General features: G+C 42.9%; 3 protein-coding genes across 6 annotated transcripts in view; 2 read left to right on the forward strand and 1 right to left on the reverse strand.

Annotated features, from left to right (window-relative positions):
- The window catches only part of LOC139765018 (uncharacterized), a 160,766-nt gene extending 155,307 nt beyond the window's left edge, over nt 1–5,459 (forward strand). Inside the window, exon 19 of the mRNA XM_071692092.1 lies at nt 3,890–5,459. The gene's annotated coding sequence lies outside the window, so the exon portion shown is untranslated. The remainder of the gene's footprint in view (nt 1–3,889) is intronic.
- On the reverse strand, nt 2,770–8,381 carry LOC139765020 (uncharacterized). 4 transcript variants are annotated; one of them, XR_011716552.1, is made up of 5 exons: nt 8,237–8,371; nt 7,912–8,127; nt 7,551–7,710; nt 6,654–6,973; nt 2,770–3,183 (listed from the first exon to the last, which is right to left on the reverse strand). XR_011716552.1 is itself a non-coding variant. In XM_071692095.1 (4 exons), exons 2-4 carry the CDS (start codon nt 7,990–7,992, stop codon nt 3,173–3,175), a joined length of 252 nt encoding a protein of 83 aa, XP_071548196.1. In that variant the 5' UTR covers nt 7,993–8,127; nt 8,237–8,381; the 3' UTR covers nt 2,770–3,172. The 4 variants fall into 4 exon arrangements, 2 of the variants coding, with proteins under 2 accessions (XP_071548196.1, XP_071548195.1); XM_071692095.1 differs by lacking the exon at nt 6,654–6,973 and having other exon boundaries at nt 8,237–8,381; XM_071692094.1 differs by lacking the exon at nt 2,770–3,183 and having other exon boundaries at nt 6,547–6,973; nt 8,237–8,361.
- Nucleotides 8,382–15,978: 7,597 nt separating this feature from the next.
- On the forward strand, nt 15,979–18,586 carry LOC139765019 (uncharacterized). Its single transcript, XM_071692093.1, has 4 exons — nt 15,979–16,003; nt 17,045–17,238; nt 17,437–17,596; nt 18,178–18,586. The coding sequence occupies exons 1-4, from the start codon at nt 15,994–15,996 to the stop codon at nt 18,291–18,293; spliced, it is 480 nt and encodes a 159-aa protein (XP_071548194.1). The 5' UTR covers nt 15,979–15,993; the 3' UTR covers nt 18,294–18,586.
- Nucleotides 18,587–20,248: the final 1,662 nt, after the last annotated feature.

The raw sequence follows: 20,248 nt of genomic DNA on the forward strand, positions 1-20,248 counted from the left end.
GGGATGAGAGAGCTTGGGAAGTGAGTCAGTTGTTGTTCGCTGATGATACAGCGCTGGTGGCTGATTCATGTGAGAAACTGCAGAAGCTGGTGACTGAGTTTGGTAAAGTGTGTGGAAGAAGAAAGTTGAGAGTAAATGTGAATAAGAGCAAGGTTATTAGGTACAGTAGGGTTGAGGGTCAAGTCAATTGGGAGGTGAGTTTGAATGGAGAAAAACTGGAGGAAGTGAAGTGTTTTAGATATCTGGGAGTGGATCTGTCAGCGGATGGAACCATGGAAGCGGAAGTGGATCATAGGGTGGGGGAGGGGGCGAAAATTTTGGGAGCCTTGAAAAATGTGTGGAAGTCGAGAACATTATCTCGGAAAGCAAAAATGGGTATGTTTGAGGGAATAGTGGTTCCAACAATGTTGTATGGTTGCGAGGCGTGGGCTATGGATAGAGATGTGCGCAGGAGGATGGATGTGCTGGAAATGAGATGTTTGAGGACAATGTGTGGTGTGAGGTGGTTTGATCGAGTAAGTAACGTAAGGGTAAGAGAGATGTGTGGAAATAAAAAGAGCGTGGTTGAGAGAGCAGAAGAGGGTGTTTTGAAATGGTTTGGGCACATGGAGAGAATGAGTGAGGAGAGATTGACCAAGAGGATATATGTGTCGGAGGTGGAGGGAACGAGGAGAAGAGGGAGACCAAATTGGAGGTGGAAAGATGGAGTGAAAAAGATTTTGTGTGATCGGGGCCTGAACATGCAGGAGGGTGAAAGGAGGGCAAGAAATAGAGTGAATTGGAGTCATGTGGTATACAGGGGTTGACGTGCTGTCAGTGGATTGAAGCAAGGCATGTGAAGCGTCTGGGGTAAACCATGGAAAGCTGTGTAGGTATGTATATTTGCGTGTGTGGACGTGTGTATGTACATGTGTATGGGGGGGGGGTTAGGGCCATTTCTTTCGTCTGTTTCCTTGCGCTACCTCGCAAACGCGGGAGACAGCGACAAAGTATAAAAAAAAAAAACAAAAAAAAACAACAAACTTATATCTCTGTAGTTTGAACATCCTTTTGCCTTTATAAAATGGCACTATACATGCCTACTGTCAATATTCTGGCACCCCACCAAGATCCCTCCCAAACTGTCCCAATCTTAATAATCAACTTCATTTCATTCCTCTGTCCCACTGTATTTATTTGCTAACGAAACAAGAAAGACATTGGAAAATGTATCAAGAAGTACTTTTATAGGTTAGGAGACTTGTGGATGAATGGATTAAACTGAGTTTATAGTTTGTGGATGAATGCATTGAACTGAGGAGTTTATAGTCATTGCATTTACTATGCCGAGGTGGTCTTTTCTTTAACTAAGTTTATATATGTATATATATATATATATATATATATATATATATATATATATATATATATATATATATATATATATATGAAGTCTGTTGGGGATGAGAGAGCTTGGGAAGTGAGTCAGTTGTTCGCTGATGATACAGCGCTGGTGGCTGATTCATGTGAGAAACTGCAGAAGCTGGTGACTGAGTTTGGTAAAGTGTGTGGAAGAAGAAAGTTAAGAGTAAATGTGAATAAGAGCAAGGTTATTAGGTACAGTAGGGTTGAGGGTCAAGTCAATTGGGAGGTGAGTTTGAATGGAGAAAAACTGGAGGAAGTGAAGTGTTTTAGATATCTGGGAGTGGATCTGGCAGCGGATGGAACCATGGAAGCGGAAGTGGATCATAGGGTGGGGGAGGGGGCGAAAATTCTGGGGGCCTTGAAGAATGTGTGGAAGTCGAGAACATTATTTTGGAAAGCAAAAATGGGTATGTTTGAAGGAATAGTGGTTCCAACAATGTTGTATGGTTGCGAGGCGTGGGCTATGGATAGAGTTGTGCGCAGGAGGATGGATGTGCTGGAAATGAGATGTTTGAGGACAATGTGTGGTGTGAGGTGGTTTGATCGAGTGAGTAACGTAAGGGTAAGAGAGATGTGTGGAAATAAAAAGAGCGTGGTTGAGAGAGCAGAAGAGGGTGTTTTGATGTGGTTTGGGCACATGGAGAGGATGAGTGAGGAAAGATTGACCAAGAGGATATATGTGTCGGAGGTGGAGGGAGCAAGGAGAAGAGGGAGACCAAATTGGAGGTGGAAAGATGGAGTGAAAAAGATTTTGTGTGATCGGGGCCTGAACATGCAGGAGGGTGAAAGGAGGGCAAGGAATAGAGTGAATTGGAGCGGTGTGGTATACCAGGGTTGACGTGCTGTCAGTGGATTGAATCAGGGCATGTGAAGCGTCTGGGGTAAACCATGGAAAGCTGTGTAGGTATGTATATTTGCGTGTGTGGACGTATGTATATACATGTGTATGGGGGGGTTGGGCCATTTCTTTCGTCTGTTTCCTTGCGCTACCTCGCAAACGCGGGAGACAGCGACAAAGTATATAAAAAAAAAAAAAATATATATATTTCTGTTAATATAGGTATTTACATTGTAATTCATAGTGCCCTTCATGATATTGTTAATATGATTTGCTTTTAGTGTTTACCCTTTCTTTTATGTGCTATATGCTGTGTTTTTTCCGAGTGCTTTTTATCCTTTGTTTGCGATTTACATATATCCAAGTTTTGAAATAAATGTAATACTTCTTTAGTTACACTTTAAGATGTGATTCATTCTTGTTTTGTTCATTATATTTTGTTGGTTCCTCATGTTTGGGGTAAAACACCTTCACTTAGCTCAAGTCATGAAAAAAGTAAGGTAGGATCAGATACTTAAAACACAAACTTTTGATATTCTGTTTTTTATTATATGCAAGAGAGCAAGTATGGGGAAGAGAGCCAAGCTACTGGGAATAAGAAAGGGGTGTAAGCCCCCACCTTGCCCCAGCATCATGGCTTCCCTCCCTCATACTGCTGGAGAGAGTCATCCAATAGAGTGGTGGTTGGAGAGATAAGAGAGGCGGCAGGTGGTGGTGTCATCGCAGAACACAGAAGGCTCAGATGGAACTTGAAAATCCTTCTGGTGAGGCTAACAACCCAGTCAGCTAGTCATCTTGATGGCCTTAGGTGTTGTGCGAAGGCATTTAAGCTGCTTCTGTGGCGGGTTCCTCAGTAGCAGGCTTGGCTAGCAGGGGCAGGCCATAAGGGTATCCCAGACCCAAGCCGTAGTGGTAGCCGAGGGAGTAGGGTTATCCAAGACCTGTACAGGGAAACAACGAATCTTATAAAGGAGAATTACTTGATCTATATTTCTGTTAAGAACATTTTGTGTGGTTGTGATGGTTTAGTGACTACAGTACAAGAGGGTAACAAAGACCTCTGATCCATATCCCCATATGTTCATTATTTAAATGATGAGAGGAAAGACCATAAAGTCTACAGATGGGAAATGTGTAAGTGGTTCAGTGATCTTCAGAGAAGATGATCCACCTTTGCTCTCCAGATCTATAAGTACAAATAACTTTAACCCCTGCTGACGTTACACCAAATACAAACTGAGTGGCTAGCATGGTACCTAGTCGTCAACACAAGAGGTCCAACCTTTCATATGAGGATATTACAAAGGCAGACACTCTCCCACTTTGATACGCACAGGCAGACCAGCATAAACTGGTTCATGAGGGAGACATACCAGGGTAGCTATAGGTGAGGGGAAGGTTGGCCTCTTGAACATCGATGGGGTAGGTGAGGGGGGTGATGGTAGAGGAGTACTGCTGGGTCAGCCTCAGCTTTGGGGCTGGGTAGGGCAGTGGCCACTGCCGCAAGAGCAAGCAACAGGTACCAAGTTTTCATCTTCCAAACAAGTCTGATCATGCAAAAAGCCATATAGATAACAAAAGCATCTTATTATTTTCATGTCTAATTCTCGCTCAAACTCTTCCTATGATGTTTTGTCATCACTACAGGGCAAAACTCACTTAGCAATAGCTAAGTGAAGAGCTGGATGAGCGATCCTTACTACAGCCTTCATGATGAGTAAAGTGAGAGTCTGCCGCTGGATGACTGATGCTGAGGGCTAGGAGCACCGCCTTATATACCCGTGGCTGAGGTGACTGGCCGGGAACTCCCTCCTTAACTCAGGGATATCAAACTTAAGGTCACTAATTTCAGTCATACATTATTAAGTTTGGGGCTGGGTGGTTTGAGTTTTGCTTCAGTAACCAGAGAATATGATGATGATCATTACGTACAATCAGTTTGCAATAAATGATTTGCTGGATAGTTTTTGTTTAACTCACAAGGAAGAGATGTAGCTAAGGTCTTAAGGAGTGAGGGGATACAATATATAGAAAACAATCTCATCATTAAAGAAATACGACACCCATGCATGTATATGATTAACGTGAAAAAGTTGTGAGGGTGAATTAATTCAGTCACTCTACCCGGATTTTTGATAGACATATAAACTTATTTGTAAGTGAATCATAACACGAAGGAGCTAATGTTGGGGTCGTGGTTGGGTGACCCACCCTGACTTAAGTAACAGCCCTCAACACACCCTCTGTACACTACCTGCTGGGAAGGAGGACCTGGCTGTAGGGAACATACACTTGCAAGTGCACTGATACAAGATGATAAAATTCACACTGAAGAGGGAATTCAAGTGTAAAACAAATGTAACAGCCAAAGTGATTATTAAGATAATGAAAATTAAAAGAAGTTAATGATGTCTGAATTAATGTCTAATGACGATGAAATCTCCAGTAAACTATTTTCTAATTCCACGCATCCTGAAATGCTTGGCACCCCCTTGGTAAGGAAGCCACATGACCTGGCATTTGCTGGCCTGTGTGACTACCTGTTGGTACCGATACAATATTGGGGGCCCCACCACATAAACTACATTGGACATACAACCTGCACCCTGAGCCGCTGCCTCTCACTTCACTTACGAGAAGGTGGAATCAAACATCATGAACAAAAGCAATGAGTGAGACTAACGAGGGAGCTTACAGTGAATAGCACCAAAATCATTACTAGGTGCAGTGATCGGAAGAGATTACAGATATTAGAAGCCATTCACATTAGTGAGAAAGCAACTGTCATCAACATCCAGACAAAGATGACCACCGTTATTCAGCTCTTTGATGGCCTGCCAATAGGACGTAGACCTAATGTCGTTTTAGGACAGATGGAACACATCACTGACCCGCCACAAGCTACCGAGTCCGCCATTTCTGGACAGCAGCCACTCAGTCCTGGGTTACGAAGCTCAGAGACAATCAGACAAGCCCAACCTGACCTCAGCTCTGCATGCGGACAAGAACAGTCTTGCTTGGATTTACTTAGTGTATTTTGTTATGGACCTTCTATATTCCTACCTTGTGTAATATTTTTCGTATATGTTTTTTTCAACTAAGTTTTTCTTTATTTCTGTTTCTACATGTATTTTGATTGTAACTCATAGTGCCCTTCATGATATTGTTAATTTATTTTTTTATTTATATTTATTTTGCTTTGTTGCTGTTTCCCGCGTTAGCGAGGTAGCGCAAGGAAACAGATGAAAGAATGGCCCAACCCACCCACATACACATGTATATACATACACGTCCACACACACAAATATACATACCTATACATCTCAATGTATACATATATATACACACACAGACATATACATGTATACTCATGTACATAATTCATACTGTCTGCCTTTATTCATTCCCATCACCACCTCGCCACACATGAAATAACAACCACTTCCCCCCTCGTGTGTGCGAGGTAGTGCTAGACAAGACAACAAAGGCCCCATTCGTTTACACTCAGTCTCTAGCTGTCATGTAATAATGCACTGAAACCACAGCTCCCTTTCCACATCCAGGCCCACAGAGCTTTCCGTGGTTTACCCCAGACGCTTCACATGCCCTGGTTCAATCCATTGACAGCATGTCGACCACGGTATACCACATCATTCCAATTCACTCTATTCCTTGCACGCCTTTCATCCTCCTGCATGTTCAGGCCCCGATTACTCAAAATCTTTTTTGCTCCATCTTTCCACCTCCAATTTGGTCTCCCACTTCTCCTCGTTCCCTCCACCTCTGACTCATATATCCTCTTGGTCAATCTTTCCTCACTCATTCTCTCCATGTGACTAAACCATTTCAATACACCCTCTTCTGCTCTCTCAACCACACTCTTTTTATTACCACACATCTCTCTTACCTTATTATTACTTACTCGATCAAACCACCTCACACCACATATTGTCCTCAAACATCTCATTTCCAGCACATCCACCCTCCTCCGCTTAACTCTATCCATAGCCCATGCCTTGCAACCCTACAACATTGTTGGAACCACTATTCCTTCAAACATACATTGTTAATATGTTTCGCTTTTAGTGTTTTCCCTTTCTTTTATGTGCTGCGTGCTGTGTTTCTTCTGAGTGCTTTTTATACTTTGCGATTTCCGTATATCCAAGAAATAAATGTGACACTTCGTCAGTCACACTTTAAGATGTGATTCATTCTTGTTTTGTTCTTTATATTGTGTTACTTCCTCATGTCTAGTGTAAAACACCCTCACTTAGCTCGTCATGAAAAAAGTGAGGTAGGATCAGATACTAAAAACTCAAACTTTTGGTATTTTGTTTTTTATTATATGTAAGAAAGCAAGAATGGCTGAGAGAGCCAAGCTACTGGGAATAAGAAAGGTGTAAGCCCCCACCTTGCCCCAGCATCATTGCTGCGCCCCCCATGTACTGCTGGAGAGTCATCCAATAGAGTGGTGGTTGGAGAGGTAAGAGAGGCGGCAGATGGTGGTGTCTTCGCAGAATACAGGAGGCTCAGCGGGAACTTGAAAATCCTTCTGGTGAGGCTAATGACCCTGCCAGCCAGTCCTCTTGATGTCCTTAGGTGTTGTGTGGAGGCGTTTAAGCTGCTTCTGCAGCAGGTTCCTCAGCGGCAGGCTTGGCTAGGAGTGGCAGGCCATAGGGGTATCCCAAACCCAAGCCATAGGGGTAGCTAAGGGAGTAGGGGTACCAAGACCTGTGCAGGGAAACAAGTCTTATAAAGGAGAAATACTCTACATTTCTGTCGTGAACGTCTGTGTGGTTGTGATGGTTACTAGTTACTGGATGAGAGAGAAACAAAGAGGACTGTAAGTAAGACTTCCTTTACATGTGGATAAAGAAGACTGCCAGAAAATTAAGAGTTTTTCAAAAGTATTCACTCACGGACTAATTTTTGAGAAGTTCTACTGTTCTTTTCCAGGTCTGTAACTTTACACCTCTCCATGTCCTTGTAGCTTCATAACATGTTAACCTCTGCCTTGAGTTTTCCCATCAAACAAGAGAGACACAAGTTTCCCAATGAGCAAATGTCAATACTATAGATACTCGCGCCTTGCCATACTTAGACACACATACAATATACACACGGATAATATCTGACCACAGTTGGAGTAGTATGCACTTTTGGAAATAGCAAGTTACGATCTGTTGTCATTTCATGTAAAATGATGTCCTTGTCTTCTCGTACATCACTGTCCCTTAGGACGTGGGTATATATCAATTAGTAGTAATATTGACACAGTAACCAGTCATCTAGATGAAGGTGGACGTACTAGGGTAGCTGTACGTGAGGGGAAGTTCGGCCTCCTTAACCTCAACCGGCTTGATGGAGTAAGTGAGAGGATGATGGTAGCCGTAGAGGAGCACCGCTGGGTCAGCCTCAGCTTTGGGGGTGGGCAGGGCTGCGGCCACCATCACAAGAGCGAGCAACAACTGCCAACAAAAACAAGTTATCACCTTCCAAGCAAATCTGATCATGTGAAAAGCCATACATATAAAAAAGAAGGCACCTTATTTTCTTGGCTAATTCTCACTCAAACTCTTCTCATGATGTTTGGTCATCACTATAAAACAAAACTCCTTGTCTTTACAAGCAGCAATAGCTAAGTGAACAGCTAGAGGAGAGATTCTTACCACAACCTTCATGATGAATAGAGTGAGTCTACCCCTGGACAACTGATGCTTAGGGCTGGGAGCACCGCCGTATATACCCATGGCTGTGGTGGCCGGCCGGGAACTCCCTCCTGAACTCCAAGGACCTAAGTCATATGGCCAATAGTCAGCAATTCAGGTCTTCCTGAGTAACACCAGGGTATAAGGCTCCATCCGAGTGATAGTCAACACAGTGCTCTGTGAAGAATGTAAACAGAAATGGTAATGGAGAAAATATATGAAGTAATACTAAGTAGCCCATCCTTTCTTATGTAAGAGACCTCTACACACACCCTTTGTACACTACCTGCTGGGGAGTAACGCCAGGTGGTTGGTACAATAATGCTTTATGTATTATAACAAATACGTCGATAATGATACTGGTTATAATGTCATCTTGCACAAAGTATTTTAAGCGCTCTAAACTTTTTTTTACTTTGCATTGTTGTCTATAACGATTTTATCAGTATCTCTGTGTTTACCACGATACTCTGACGAATTTATGGTGAATTAAATTTATTTTAGGGGGTTTTATGAATATATTTATATATCAATGGTTTTCATGTAGCAACCGATTTCCATTTTGAAAATTGATGTCTAACTTTTTATAGATCTTTGTGTACATATATCCTGTAGATGGTTGTTTAATTTGTTTATGGATGGGGTTGTTAGGGAGGTGAATGCAAGAGTTTTGGAAAGAGGGGCAAGTATGCAGTCTGTTGTGGATGAGAGAGCTTGGGAAGTGAGTCAGTTGTTGTTCGCTGATGATGCAGTGCTGGTGGCTGATTCGTGTGAGAAACTGCAGAAGCCGGTGACTGAGTTTGGTAAAGTGTGTGAAAGAAGAAAGCTGAGAGTAAATTTGAATAAGAGCAAAGTTATTAGGTACAGTAGGGTTGAGGTGTTGACAAGTCAATTGGGAGGTAAGTTTGAATGGAAAAAAACTGGAGGAAGTAAAGTGTTTTAGATATCTGGGAGTGGATTTGGCAGCAGATGGAACCATGGAAGCGGAAGTGAATCATAGGGTGGGGGAGGGGGCGAAAGTTCTGGAAGCGTTGAAGAATGAGTGGAAGTCGAGAACATTATCTCGGAAAGCACAAATGGGTATGTTTGAAGGAATAGTGGTTCCAACAATGTTATATGGTTGCGAGGCGTGGGCTATAGATAGAGTTGTGCGGAGGAGGGTGGATGTGCTGGAAATGAGATGTTTGAGGACAATATGTGGTGTGAGGTGGTTTGATCGAGTAAGTAATAATAGGGTAAGAGAGATGTGTGGTAATAAAGAGTGTGGTTGAGAGAGCAGAAGAGGGTGTATTGAAATGGTTTGGTCACATGGAGAGAATGAGTGAGGAAAGATTGACCAAGAGGATATATGAGTCAGAGGTGGAGGGAACGAGGAGAAGCGGGAGACCAAATTGGAGGTGGAAAGATGGAGTGAAAAAGATTTTGAGTGATCAGGGCCTGAACATGCAGGAGGGTGAAAGGCGTGCAAGGAATAGAGTGAATTGGAACGATGTGGTATACCGGGGTCGACGTGCTGTCAATGGATTGAACCAGGGCATGTGAAGCGCCTGGGGTAAACCATGGAAAGTTCTGTGGTGCCTGGATGTGGAAAGGGAGCTGTGGTTTCGGTGCATTATTACATGACAGCTAGAGACTGAGTGTGAACGAATGGGGCCTTTGTTGTCTTTTCCTAGCGCTACCTCGCACATATGAGGGGGGAGGGGTTTTTTATTTCATGTGTCGCGGGGTGGCGATAGGAATGAATAAAGGCAGACAGTATGAATTATGTACATGTGTATATATGTATATGTCTGTGTGTGTGTATATATGTATATGTTGAGATGTATAGGTATGTATATTTGCGTGTGTGGACGTGTATGTATATACATGTGTATGTGGGTGGGTTGGGCCATTCTTTCGTCTGTTTCCTTGCGCTACCTCGCTAACGCGGGAGACAGTGACAAAGCAAAATGAATAAATAGGTGAATAAGAATCTTCCATATAGGAGATATATGACATGAATGATTAATTGTCCATCCTTCCGGTTATAAAGTACTCTTTGTTCTTTACTTTTGATACGTGATTAATGATAATCATCCAACTATTGAGCAGATCAATTTGTTTCTGCTCTTGAGGGTATCAAATGTGGATCGCGTCGAAACTGAAGAAATGGCTTCCAGAACAGTTTCACAGGAATGATTTAAGCGATTGCTTTTTAAAGTTCATGTGAAAGCACTTGTAGTTTGTTAGTTCCTGAATAACATCCCACACTTCGTCTCTTGAGATGTAGAGGCAGTGTATACCATCTTTTCTCGAGCTTCGTTGCGTGTAAGTTAGTCATCCTGGAAAGGAATGACTTAGAAATACATTGACATTCGGGGGGGAACTTAATAATATATATTCTTTCGCCCGAAAAGAGGACCTTAATAGTTAGGTTCCTTTAAGATAGAGGGACACATCCAGCCATATCGTTCCTTGGAGGAGTGACATGTAAAAACCAGTGTGACATGTATAGTAAGAATACCCTCATATGCCGCTCGGTATTAGATTATTGCATAGTCGCAATGACTTGCGTTATATTGCCACATCAAACTGTGTTACAAGGCCACATCAAACTGTTACATGGCCACATCAAACTGTTACATGGCTACATCAAACTTTCTTACATGGCCACGTCAGTGTTATATGGCTACATCAAACTTTCTTACATGGCCACATCAAACTGTATTACATGGCCACATCAAACTGCGTTACATGGCTACGTCAAACTGTATTACATGGCTACATCAAACTGTGTTACATGGCTACATCGGCGTGTGTTACATGACTGCATCGAAGTGTATGTTACATGGCCATCTCGGCACCGGAGACATTCAGCACATGTGTCACATAATGTCCTTCATGTCACGCTAAAAAAAATGTTCGATTTATTCTTTTAAGATTATCCTTAGCTAATAGCTATTTTGACATTTTCTAACCCATGGAAGCACAGCCTTAAGCGTCGCATCCATAAATCCTTTCTGTTCGTTTGAAGCTAAGGAACAATATCCTCTTTGTACACTCTCTGTCTCAACCTATAATGCAAAGGCAGACTTACGGATGGTTGTAACTGTGGTGTATCATCGTCTGGTGCCACAATAACGGATCTCCTCCATTGGTTGATATTCAGTGTTTAGATATAGCCTTTACCTATGTGTGAGATGGCTGTTTGGGATTACTATTTGTGTGTTACGGGAAGGTTAGCTGGTCGTGTTGTCCCGTCTCCTAATATGATCTTTACTTGCTCTGCACATCAAGAAAGAGCGTTGGTCTAAGAACAACCTTTCCTACGTACTCCCCACAGCAATTCTCAGACAGGCGTAGCATACTACAAATCCAGGTACCCATCCATCGACCAGCCCCGAAGGGGGAAGATGAACATCTGGGTCCGGTGTGAGCCGACTGCCGCGCCTAGGATTCGATTCTGAGCGGGCCCATCCTTGTGTGTGTGTGTGTGTGTGTGTGTGTGTGTGTGTGTGCTCTTCGATACTATGTCATGAAGTCTGACAAGCAAATCAATGGCGGATTATTTGGAAGCTGAATCTGCTTTTCTGCTCTCAGTTTCTCGATATGTTTCTCTACCTTTCTATTCTCCATCTTTCTTGATTCCCATCATTAACTGTATGTCAACTATAATTAACTATGTTAACTAAATGCACCTCATCAACAGTTATGACGCTACAAGTGCTGTTGGCTCAGCACCGACCAGCAGTGGACAACTTAACAACAACCCGTAAATCCTTGCACTCAAAATCGAATCGGGTTCCTGGAAGTGTCCTTATGTCTACGTTTTGTAGATATTTACCTTTAAAATGATAATCATGGATAATCATGCCACAGTATGACATTCCTCGTTGAAATGTACACTTTAGGAGTATAGTATCGATCATGAAGGACTGTGTGGCATGGGTCTCAAACCCATGACAGTGTAGCAAGAGGAAATGAACGTGTGGTTCGAACAGAAACGGAAACGGTTTGTCTTAGACCTTGGTTCACAACAGCATCAATAATTAAGTCATTACACTGTGATACACCGAGCAAATAGACCGGAAAGTAATGAAACTTAAAGAACAGAAACCAGAGTAAGAAACTGAAGGCTGTGTAATGTGAGTCCCGACATATCTCTAATCAGAGACTTGCAAAGTAAATAAACCAAGACAAACACAATGTTGGCACTCGGAGGGAGGGGTAACTTATACGGGCTATCCATGGTCACACACACCTACGCATATTTTCAACACAGTTTAACGACGACGATGTTCTTGCAGGTATTGTGACGTATGACCTTGGCTTCTGTAATCAAATGAATACAAATCCTCTTCCCTTGTTTTGGTATCATCCAAAAAGCTTGGTATCAAAACCTGGTGTTTTGAGAGTATCAAAGTTATTTCTTAGAACATATCTGATATAAACCTATCTTCTTTATTCTTATTGGTGTACTTTTTCCCTCTTTATCATAATATATGTAGATATCATCATTATTGCTATTGCTATGACTAAGTATAATTAAGTTACACAACATTGTTCCCCCATATATTCCTTTTCATTATCATTTCTCCCATCATTACTACCGGTATTATTAAGCGTAGGACTGTATATACCTTAAGATATGGTGTCCTTCCCAGCACGTAGTGTACAAAGGGTGTGTTGAAGCCTCTTACATAAGATAGGATGGACCGCCCAGCCACGCCCTCCGACATTCCTCCCTCGCATCCTTTCTTTTGTGTGTGATGTTCTTCTTAAAATACTATGTTAACTGTGACTCAGATACAGGTTTACACACAGATATTACTCAAGGAGAACTGTCGTCTGACATGGCTAACTGTTGGCCATGAGTCTGAGGTCCTTGATTTAAAGAGGGAGTTCCCGGCCGGCCACCACAGCCACGGGTATATAAGGCGGTGCTCCCAGGCCTCAGCATCAGTCGTCCAGCGGCAGACTCTACTCATCATGAAGTTTGTGGTAAGGATATCTCCTTCAGCTCTTCACTTAGCTCTTGCTGCTTGTAAATACAAAGAGTTTTGTTTTATAGTGATGACCAAACATCATGAGAAGAGTCTGAGCGAGAATTAGCCAGGAAACTAAGGTGCCTTTCTCATATGTATAGCTTTCACATGATCAGATTTGCTTGGAAGATGAAAACTTATTTTTGTTGGCAGTTGTTGCTTGCTCTTGTGGCGGTGGCCGCTGCCCGTGCCCACCCCTGAAGCTGAGGCTGACCCAGCTGTGCTCCTCTACGGCTACCATCATCCTCTCACTTACTCCATCAAGCCGGTTGAGGTTAAGGAGGCCGAACTTCCCCTCACCTACAGCTACCCTGGTAAGTCCACCTTCATCTAGATGGCCCGTTACTGTGCCAACATTCCTACTAAGTGATATATACCTACGTCCTTAGGGACAGTGACGTACGAGAAGACGAGGACATCATTAGACACGAAATAACAACAGATTATAACTTGCTATCTCCAGAGGTGCATGTTATTCGAATTGTGGTCAAATGTTTTGTGTATATGATGTACGTGTGTCTGTATAAGGCAAAGCGAGAGCTATCTTCACGTTTGACATTTGTTCATAGGAAAACTTGGGTCCCTCCTATTGATGGGGAAACTCAAGCCAGAAGTTAAAGTGTTAGGAACCTACAAGGACATAGAGATGTGTAAAGTCACAGACCTGGAGAGGAACGGTAGAACTTCTCTAGAATGAGTCAGTGAGCAAATTATTTGGAAAATTTCATTTTTTTTGTCCGTTCTCTTTATCCAGTTGCAGTCTTAGTTGCAGTTCTCTTCATTTTTTCTTATCCTGTAATTAGGAACCATCACAACTACACAGATGTTCACGACAGAAATATAGATCAAGTAATTCTCCTTTATAAGACTTGTTGTTTCCCTGCACAGGTCTTGGATATCCCTACTCCCTCGGCTATCCCTACGGCTTGGGTCTGGGATACCCCTATGGCCTGCCCCTCCTAGCCAAGGAACCCGCCGCAGAAGCAGCTTAAACGCCTCCACACAACACCTAAGGACATCAAGAGGACTGGATGGCTGGGTCGTTAGCCTCACCAGAAGGATTTTCAAGTTCCCGCTGAGCCTCATGTGTTCCACGATGACACCACCACCTGTCGCCTCTCTTACCTCTCCAACCACCACTCTATTGGATGACTCTCTCCAGCAGTACGTGGGGGCGCAGCCATGATGCTGGGGCAAGGTGGGGGCTTACACCCCTTTCTTATACCCCGTACCTTGGCTCGCTCCTCTATACTTGCTCTCATGCCTATAATAAAAAACAAAATATCAAAAGTTCGAGATTTTAGTCATGGATCCTATTTTTTTTCCTCTCACAATGAGCTAACTGAAGGCGTTTACACCAAACACAAGGAAGCATTGCAAAGGAAATAGATGATCATTATGTCTGAAGTCTTTTCCTGTGGTGTGTGAACACTGGCTGACTCGCGAGTGTGGCTGCGATGTCAACGAAGCTGAGAATATATCTCGTATTTACTGTTAAAAGATTTGTATGTTTACGGAGCTGGGAGGGGCCCAGGACTGCCCATAGAGGATATATCACTCATCTTCCATAAACATCTTCCACATCTACGCCCGCGCCAGTAATGTAGGTACCTGGCTGGTGTGGCTAGATCGCCTAAGTTTCTCGTACAAATTGTAGATTTGTGGCCAGTCACGTCCGTTCGGTACCTTAGTCTAAGGTGTTGGATGTTTGATGTGTGTGTGTGGAACTTACTCTGGTATGATGGCCATTCGATACTTAATATCACTAGCGTCTACAAGACACAGGGGCCAGACTCTCACCTCCAGCTGGAGAACTGGAGCTGCTGCACCTTCTTCAGTAGACGTGTACTGAGACCCGAGCCTCGGCCTCGATCTTAGTAGACTTGCCTGATCACTGGGCCACTGCCAACCTAGATATCCGACTGGTAAATACTTTTGTTAACAATGTTATGTGGGTGAGAACGAGAAGACTTGCTCATGTTTCATAAGGCTGTTATTTGTAGTTTATCATCAGAATTTAGCTTCAACAACTAATATGACCAAAGACAAATGTGAATTTCTTCTAAATGATCAGATTTTCAAATGCAGGCGATGATGGTAGCGTCTCTTTTTTCTCAGAAGTTTATTAACATGATATGGCCAAAGTATACAATGATTATTTCATTTCTCATGGATCTGTGCGATAATCACCAATGATGTAAACAAATTCCATCAGCCCGTGATGAGAAGGCAACCAACACAGCCGAAACTTATGGTACAATTTTGGATTGAACTCATTGTCTTCTGTCTGCCAAGTGATAATATCTAACTATGTTTGGAAATAACCTTCTCTGGTAAACCCACATTGTCTTGAGTCTTCCAGAAAAAGATCACTTAGATAAAGAGTAACCTCACAAGCCTTTAAACTGAAAACATGAGATATTTCCAGCTTCGTTGTAGTCAACTACAATAACGAGGCACCTAGTCTTGACAGACCACACACAAAAAAAGAAAGATTTCTCAAACATATTCTTCACCTGCTTCCATATGAATGTTCTTTCACATTTGATGTAAAACTTCATTAGTTTTATCGAATGAGGTCCAGACGTTTCTATTTAGGATATATACTAAAGGTAGAGACTTTAAGTTTACAATAGACACATTAGGAGAAAAGTCGAGACAAACTATATGCTGGTAAATATTAAGATAGCATTCAAGTATATGAATAAGAAAATATTTTCTAAACTATTGATATCTAACATAAGGCGAAAACTAGATTATGTTTTCCAATTTTCTCACCGTACCTTAATCATTGACAAAGAGCTAATAAGAAAGGTCCAGAAGAGGGCAACAAAGCTAGTTTCAGTTTTAAGAGAGCTGAATTACAGGGAAATGCTAGAAGATTTGAATTTGCCCGTCTTGGAAGAAAAAAGGGTGAGGGGCGACTTGATCAAAACCATTTTTCTTAAAACAGATTGACGATGTGGACAGTGAATAGTTCTTCAAGAGATATTGGGAGAGTGCAACCAGAGGACATAACATGAAATCAAGTAAGAAACTTTATAACATTGTAAAGAAGTACTTTTATGATATAATACTGTTAGACGAACGGAACAAAATGACCGAAGACATGTTTAATGTAGACATCATTCATAAATGCAAGGAGTTGTCTGATAGTACAGAATGTTCAAGAGGTAGAACCCCAAGAGTGTAGAAGTCCTTCCCCGTACAGTTCAAGAGGTGGAGCACTACGAGTGTAGAAGGCCCTCCCCGTACAGTGCAAGAGGTGGGACCCCACGAGTGTAGAACTCCCTTCCCGTACAGTACGAGAGGTGGGGCACTAAGAGTGTAGAACTCCCTCCCCGTGTAGTGCGAGAGGTGGGGCACCAAGATAGTAGAACTCCCTCCCCGTGCAGTACCACTTGGTAGTCACGCAGTCCAGCATACGCCGGGTCTTGTGGCCGACTAACCAGGGTGGTTGGCAAGCATTTTAGGAAGCGCGGAATTGAAGACTGGTTTACTGAAGATTTCATTGTCGGACCAATCACTTCAGATGTCATTAACTTACCTCTCATTCTCATTATTCTTAATATCATAATCACTTTGGCTATTATGATTACAATTGTTTCACACTTAAAATCCTTTTTTCAGTGTGATTGTTGTCATCACTTGTATTAGTGCATGTGCAATTGTATGTTCCCTACAGCCAGGTCCTCCTTCCCAGCAGGTAGTGTGCAGAGGGTGTGTTGAGGTCTGTTGCATAAGTCAGGGTGCGTCCCTCAGCCACGCCCCCAACATTATCTCCCTCGTGTTATGATTCAGTAAGAAATAAGTTTATATGTTTGCCAAAAATCCGGGTGGAATGACGGAATTAATTCACCTTCATAACCTTATCACATTAATCATATAAATGCATTGGCGTCGTATTTCTTTAATGACAGAGATTGTTTTCTATATTTAGTATCCCCTCACTCCTTAAGCCCTTAGCTACAGCTCTTTCTTATAAGTTACACAAAAAAACCATCCTGTAAAACATTTATTGCAAATATGATTGTATGTAATGATCATCATAACATTCTCTTGTGCCTTAGGCAAAAGACATACCACCCTGCTCCAGGCAAAAAGACGTATGACTGAAACTGGTTCACATAAGTTTGATGTCCTTGAGTTAAGGAGGGAGTTCCCGGCCGGCCACCACAATCACGGGTATATAAGGCGGTGCTCCCAGCCCTCAGCATCAGTCGTCCAGCGGCAGACTCTCACTTTACACATCATGAAGTTTGTGGTAAGGATCTCTCCTCCAGCTCTTCACTTAGCTATTGCTGCTTGTAGATACAAGGAGTCTTGTTTTATAATGATGATCAAACATCAAGAGAAGAGTTTGAGCGAGAATTAGCCAGGAAAATAAAGTGCCTTGCTTATATGTATGGCTTTTTGCATGATCAGATTTGCTTGGAAGATGAAAACTTGTTTTTGTTGGCAGTTGTTGCTTGCTCTTGTGGCGGTGGCCGCTGCCGTGCCCACCCCCGAAGCTGAGGCTGACCCAGCGGTGCTCCTCTATGGCTACCATCACCCTCTCACTTACTCCATCAAGCCGGTCGAGGTTAAAGAAGCCAAACTTCCCCTCACCTACAGCTACCCTGGTAAGTCCACCTTCATTTAGATGGCCCGTTACTGTGTCAACATTCCTACTAAGTGATATATACCCACGTCCTTACGGACAGTGACGTACGAGAAGACAAGGACATCATTTTACATGAAATAACAACATATAACTTGCCATCTCCAGAAGTGCATGTTACTCCAATCGTGGTCAAATGTTATCCATGTGCATATTGCATGTATGTCTGTATGTGGCTAAGCGAGAGTATCTTTACGTTTGACATTTGCTCATTGGAAAACTTGTGTCCCTCTTGTTTGATGGGAAAACTCAAGGCAGAAGTTAACGTGTTATGAACCTACAAGGACATGGAGAGGCGTAAAGTCACAGACCTGGAGAGGAACAGTAGAACTTCTTTAGCATTCGTGAGTGACCGACTGCTTTGGAAAATTTCATGATTTTTTGGCCGTTTTCTTTACCCACATGTAAAGGAAGTCTTGGTTACAGTTCTCTTAATTTCTCTCTTCCTGTAATTAGTAACCATCACAACTACACTGTATGTTCACGACAGAAATATAGATCAAGGAATTCTCCTTTTATAAGACTTATTGTTTCCCTGTACAGGTCTTGGATACCCCTACTCCCTCGGCTACCCCTACGGCTTGGGTCTGGGATACCCCTATGGTCTGCCCCTCCTAACCAAGCCTGCCGCTGAGGAACCCGCCGCAGAAGCAGCTTAAACGCCTCCACACAACACCTAAGGACATCAAGAGGACTGGATGGCTGGGTCGTTAGCCTCACCAGAAGGATTTTCAAGTTCCCGCTGAGCCTCCTGTGTTCCACGATGACACCACCACCTGTCGCCTCTCTTACCTCTCCAACCACCACTCTATTGGATGACTCTCTCCAGCAGTACGTGGGGGCGCAGCCATGATGCTGGGGCAAGGTTGGGGCTTACACCCCTCTCTTATACCCCGTATCTTGGCTCGCTCCTCCATACTTGCTCTCTTGCATATGATAAAAATCACCAAAAGCACGATTTTTCATTCTCTGCCCCATCATTGTTTTTCTCCTCATCAGTGAAACTTGATGGACACTTACACTAAATGTGAGGAGCTCTGCTGAGGAAAGAGATACTTAGTATTGCTCTGAACTATTTTCTTGTAATGTGTGGCTGCTTCGTGTCTGCGTATATGAAATCACATGAACTGAATATATGCCTCATGTGTGCTCCCTACTATATCGTCCTTAGGTAAAAAAAGAATGAATTACAGATGTAGGTTTGCAAGAGAACACCATTTCTAGATAATGTTTGAAACACCATTTGGCAGACAGAAGACATCCTTGAGTTTATTCTCGAGATATTTCAATGAAACTTCACAGTACAGGCAAGTGAATAACATTAATCTTGCATCACAATGGCCGCTGAAGCCGGAAAAAGACAAGCCATTATACCGGAATCACTTTTTATTTATTCATTTAATGATCAATATCGCACAGGCAAATATTCTTTAGCCAATACCATTTCGCGTGAAAAGAGGAAGAAAAAAGAATGTAGGAATCAATCAGTATTCTGTAGGTGTTTGTAGGCCTGACACTCATAGAAGAAGAAGGAAAGATATATGAAGGAAACGAATTCTAGGGTTGAGCTGTTCGACGAAAGGTATTATAACGGTCAATCCTCGAGTGGTCGGTCACCACAAAGAAATTATAGGAAGTAACAGCCAGGTGCGTGCTTCGGGTCCAAGCCTTGACCATAGGGATACATAAAATCAGCTCACAGTGACAATGGCCACAAAGGTTTTTATAACAGGGGGAAGCAGCAGTACCATGGCATACAGATAAGGATGCTTGCGGAGAGGTGAAACTTGGGGAGAGTACATGGAAGATCCTGGGCGGAGAGAGTACATGGAAGATCCTGGGCGGGGAGAGTACATGGAAGATCCTAGGAGGGAGATTATATGGAGGACCCTGGGCGGGAGAGTATATGGAGGATCCTGGGCGGGAGAGTATATGGAGGATCCTGGGCGGGAGAGTATATGGAAGATCTTGGGCGGGAGAGTACATGGAGGACCCTGGGCGGGAGGGTATATAGAAGATCCTGGGCGGGAGAGTACATGGAAAACCCTAGGTGGTAGATTATATGGAGGATCCTGGGCGGGAGAGTACATGGAAGATCCTGGGAGGGAGAGTATGTGGAAGATCCTAGGTGATAGAGCATATGGAGGATCCTGGGCGTGGAGAGTATGTGGAGAATCCTGGGCGACGAGATTATATGAGATGTTTTAGATTCGATTGGAATGAATGGGGGAAGGGGGTGGGGGGAGAAATCAATGCAAAGTCGTCCGAAATTTGATTAAAAGAAGATTTAGTGCCAGAAAGGGAGGCTTTATCAATTAGATAGTTAATCATAGAGTATAATCAGATCGGAAAGGAGGAGTAACAGAAGTTACTTGATAACTTTTGGGTTAAGGAACAAACTACACACATGAAGCATCTTAGGCTAAGGTGCCGGACGGTCGTGACTCTGGCCACAAATCTCACAATCTGTACGAGAAACTGAGGCGATCTAACCACACCAGCCAAGTGCCACATTATAGATGATTATGAATAATTACCATTTGATCGTCGTGACCACCTGGGCACAAGACACCTGATACACTCTACCAGTAAACATCATCGTCAACAATGTTGT

This window comes from Panulirus ornatus, chromosome 52 (genome assembly GCF_036320965.1).
Source record: "Panulirus ornatus isolate Po-2019 chromosome 52, ASM3632096v1, whole genome shotgun sequence".
NCBI lineage: Eukaryota > Metazoa > Arthropoda > Malacostraca > Decapoda > Palinuridae > Panulirus > Panulirus ornatus.

What these genes read in the sequence shown, in the direction of transcription:
- LOC139765020 (XM_071692094.1), bottom strand. Translation starts at nt 7,992, where the DNA reads ATGGGTATATACGGCGGTGCTCCCAGCCCTAAGCATCAGTTGTCCAGG. An exon ending in TATTCATCATGAAGGTTGTG is followed by an intron (nt 7,711 to 7,911) that starts GTAAGAATCTCT and finishes TTTTGTTGGCAG; the next exon opens with TTGTTGCTCGCTCTTGTGAT. An exon ending in CCTCACGTACAGCTACCCTA is followed by an intron (nt 6,974 to 7,550) that starts GTACGTCCACCT and finishes TTCCCTGCACAG; the next exon opens with GTCTTGGTACCCCTACTCCC.
- LOC139765019 (XM_071692093.1), top strand. An exon ending in TACACATCATGAAGTTTGTG is followed by an intron (nt 17,239 to 17,436) that starts GTAAGGATCTCT and finishes TTTTGTTGGCAG; the next exon opens with TTGTTGCTTGCTCTTGTGGC. An exon ending in CCTCACCTACAGCTACCCTG is followed by an intron (nt 17,597 to 18,177) that starts GTAAGTCCACCT and finishes TTCCCTGTACAG; the next exon opens with GTCTTGGATACCCCTACTCC.